The sequence below is a fragment of the Theropithecus gelada genome, chromosome 7b, assembly GCF_003255815.1.
Source record: "Theropithecus gelada isolate Dixy chromosome 7b, Tgel_1.0, whole genome shotgun sequence".
Taxonomy (NCBI): Eukaryota; Metazoa; Chordata; class Mammalia; order Primates; family Cercopithecidae; genus Theropithecus; species Theropithecus gelada.
The window spans coordinates 23,932,586-23,936,918 of NC_037675.1; the positions used below are offsets into that span (position 1 = coordinate 23,932,586).

Here is a 4,333-nt window from a genome sequence, read left to right on the forward strand (position 1 = left end):
GGTTTTCTGCTGCCGGAAGCTCTCTAGTAAACCCAACCAGACCTCTGTCTCACTCACTCAAACTCCAGACCGTCTCAAAGATGTAGACTCTCCCTCCAGAGAATGATTGTGGGGCAATGCTTCCACCTTGTTGTGAGGAAAAACAAACTCTCTTCAGATGGACCAATTTCAGATGAGTTGGCATGCTGCCGGCAAGGTTGCTGACCCTTAGGAAATGCTACATAAATGACGTGTCCTCAACCACTTGTGTGTCAAACACCCACCCAATCCATCTGTCAAGACATTTGAGGTGTAGCTCACTCATTCAATAAACGTCTGTTAAAGCTGATTACTTCAAGAAACTTGTTTTAATTACTGTAGAAAATACAAAGGTTAATAAAGAAATTATTGACTCAGTGAGCAAGAAGTCAAAAACAACTATAACAATACAATAAAAATAAGGTGATATATAATAAAATTACGAGAGGTACAGAGGAAAGACATTTATTTGGAAGAGAAGGCTTTATAGAAAAGAAAGCATTTATTGAGGAAAGACTTAAAGGATAAATAGGACTTGAAAGGCTGATGATTCCAAACTGAAAGAGTGCCATGAGCAAACACACAGTTGTGTGAAAATGGATAAAAAATCAAAATATTGCAAAGAATCTATTATATCCAAAGCTCAGAGTTTGTGGAAGGATATAATGAAAGAAGAACCTTGGGAACAGATCATTAAGAATGTTGAATATCGGCCAGGTATGGTGGCTCACGCCTGTAATCCCAGCACTTTGGGAGGCCGAGGCGGGTGGATCACCTGAGGTCGGGAGTTCAAGACCAGCCTGATCAACATGGAGAAACCCCGTCCCTACTGAAAATACAAAAATTAGCCAGGCATGGTGGCGCATGCCTGTAATCCCAGCTACTCGAGAGGCTGAGGCAGGAGAATTCCTTGAACCCAGGAGGCAGAGGTTGCGGTGAGCTGAGATTGTGCCATTGCACTCCAGCCTGGGCAAAAAGAGCGAAACCCCATCTCAAAAAAAAAAAAAAAATGGTTGCCGGGCGGGGTGGCTCAAGCCTGTAATCCCAGCACTTTGGGAGGCCGAGACGGGCGGATCACGAGGTCAGGAGATCGAGACCATCCTGGCTGACACGGTGAAACCCCGTCTCTACTAAAAAATACAAAAAAACTTAGCCGGGCAAGGTGGCGGGCGCCTGTAGTCCCAGCTACTCGGGAGGCTGAGGCAGGAGAATGGCGTAAACCCGGGAGGCGGAGCTTGCAGTGAGCTGAGATCCGGCCACAGCACTCCAGCCCGGGTGACAGAGCGAGACTCCGTCTCAAAAAAAAAAAAAAGAATGTTGAATATCAAACTCCCATTAAGGAGTGTTGATTTATGCAGATGCTACTTGGATTTTTCCTTATTTGATTTGTGAGAGTCTTGCTTTTCTCTCACAGATTTCCTCTACTCTTTTTTATTAATCCAAAAACTAGTGAAAGGTATCAAAGATCCTGGCAATGTTTAAACAGCAACACCCTCGAATATGAACTCTTTATGGATGAAGATCCAATATTGGTGTAAACACAAGAACAAAAGTTATTGAAAGCAGGTAATATTAGTATAGGCAAAGGGATTCATTGAGAAATCAGGATAAAAGTTTTGGTTACAAAAAGTAAGAAAGGATACATTTTGGTTCTGAACCTTAATTGGACCACCTTGCACATCACCACTCTCTCGTCTAACACACAGATGCACCAGAAAGCATACATGAAACAGGTAACCCCAGAGGCTCTGCAGATAAGCCTGAGTAGTCAGTAGTGGGAAGATACGTCCTTCACAGAAATAAAGCACTTTCAGCCCCGTCTCCTTTCAGTTCCAGGTTGTCCTCAGGTCCCCAACATAACGATTCCTGTTGCTGAACACCTTTGATCGGCCCTCCCCAGCAGAGGTCAGAGGAGCCATCGGGAACCGCACCACCGTCACCGAGTTTGTCCTGCCGGGGCTCTCAGAGGCCTGTGAGCTGCAGATGCTCATCTTCCTGGGGCTCCTCCTGACCTACCTCCTCACACTGCTGGGGAACCTGCTTATCGTGGTCATCACCCTCATGAACAGGCGCCTCCACACACCCATGTACTACTTCCTCCGCAACGTTGCTGTCCTGGAGATCTGGTTCACGTCAGTCATCTTCCCCAAGGTGCTAACCAACATCCTCACAGGATACAAGACCATCTCCCTCCCAGGCTGCTTCCTGCAAAGTTTCCTCTATTTTTTGTTGGGTACCACAGAGTTTTTCCTCCTGGCGGTGATGTCCTTTGACAGGTACGTGGCCATATGTAACCCTTTGCGTTATGCCACCACCATGTGCCAAAGGGTCTGTGTCCAGCTAGTCCTCTGCTCGTGGATGACAGGATTCCTTCTCATCATTGTTCCGAGTTTCCTCGTCCTTCAGCAGCCATTCTGTGGCCCCAACATCATTAACCATTTCTTCTGTGACAACTTTCCCCTCCTGGAACTCATTCGTGCAGACACAACTCTGATAGAGCTCCTGGGTTTTGTTATAGCCAACATCAGCTTACTGGGCACTCTGTCCGTGATGGCCACATCCGTTCTGCACATCCCCTTAAACAAAGAGAAGCAGAAAGCCTTCTCCACCTGCTCCTCCCACATCGTCATGTCTCTCTTCTATGGCAGCTGCATCGTCATGTATATCCGGTCAGGCAAAAGTGACCAGAAGGAAGACAGGAACAAGGTGGTGGCATTGCTTAACACCGTGGTGACCCCGATGCTCAATCCCTTCATCTACACCCTGAAGAACAAACAGGTGAAGCAGGTGTTTAGGGAGCAGGTGAGCAAGCTCCTCTTATAAAGCTGTGTAACAAAAAAAACTGAAGCTCAGTATCCCCAGACAACCTAAGAGAATATAGGCCCCTTGAAACAACTGAGCCTTTCCCATTCAGAAAAAGCCCCGATGATATGTTTGTACATGATATGTTTCTATGGGATCAGTCACTATGCCATTCAGCATAAACTCTTTGGACTCTCTGGCACTATTAATTAGTGGATTTGAATATTTCTGTTCATTCCATCTGTATCTACGTGGCTTCCAACAAAATAGAAGTTCTTTGAAAGCAGAAACTAGCTCTGTAACTTACTATAAGTCTCAAGTGTCAATCCATTGTCATAGACCATATAGATTCTTAAAAATTACTTGTGTGATGATTGATTGTTTTGTGTCTGTTTCTCCAACATCCTCAGGGGAAAGAACAGTTATCTATTAGTACTGTCCTCATTTAACACTGATAATCCTGTTACGGAAATATATTAGTGAGACATCAAAAATGCTAAAGCTAATATCTTTGCATATAAGCTATTTATGCTCTTTTAGTATTTAAATTCCTAGAAATTCCTCATTTTTATTGATAAAGGCTCTTTCATATACTAGTTATATTACCTCTCTTAGCCCCAGTTTTCTCATCTATGAAATGAGGATGACAATGGCCATTTCAAATAATTATAATAAAAGTCTAATGAGATATTCTATGTAAAATTCCTTAAATAGTGTCTGGTCCTCAATAAATGTTCCTTCCTTTCCTCTAATTATAATCCTACTTTCCCATTCCCTTTTTTATTTTATTTTATACCAGTTAACAACAAAAGTATTTTTGAAGATTTCATATTCAAAATGGTATTTTAAATTTTAAAGTTAAATACAGTGTTTAACTTATTGCAATTTATTACCAAGATATTCACTATTGCTGAAAACAAAGATAAGTCATATCCATAAATGAACAAATAGTAAATAAGTAACCAAATCAATTAACATTAATTCTTCCAAAGTAATTATTACACGAAAGTCATGTTCAAGTAAATGTGTGGTCTGGTAGATAATAATCTATACCTTTGAAGAATATGAAATCTAACAAAGACAATATGAAGTATGCAAATAATATAATTCAGGGTAGAAAATGATAATGTGTAAGAAAATATCACATGTAACTCTTCAACAACCAATTTGAAAACCAAGAGGAAATTTTCCCAGACAAAAAATTTTTTTCAACTGACCTAAGGAGAAATGGAAAACTTGATTAGACAAACTACTATAGAAAAACCTCAAGATCAGATTACATATCTACTATAACTCAAAAACAAAAAGCAAACAACCTGATTCTACAAATGGTCCATAAGTATACGAAAAGTGCAACATCACTTAAACATTAGGGCAATGCAAATCAGAACCACAATGAGATACCACTTCACACCAATTAGGATGGCTATTTTTTTAATTAAAAAAAAAACAGAAAATAAAAAATGTTGTCAAGAATGTGGAGTGGCCACTTCCAAGGAGTTAGAATTACAGT

General features: G+C 41.1%; 1 protein-coding gene across 1 annotated transcript; it reads left to right on the forward strand.

The window, feature by feature from the left end:
* Window positions 1–683: 683 nt before the first annotated feature.
* Window positions 684–2,841, forward strand: LOC112628369 (olfactory receptor 49-like). Its single transcript, XM_025391128.1, has 2 exons — window positions 684–735; window positions 1,919–2,841. The coding sequence occupies exons 1-2, from the start codon at window positions 684–686 to the stop codon at window positions 2,839–2,841; spliced, it is 975 nt and encodes a 324-aa protein (XP_025246913.1).
* The last annotated feature ends 1,492 nt before the right edge of the window (window positions 2,842–4,333 follow it).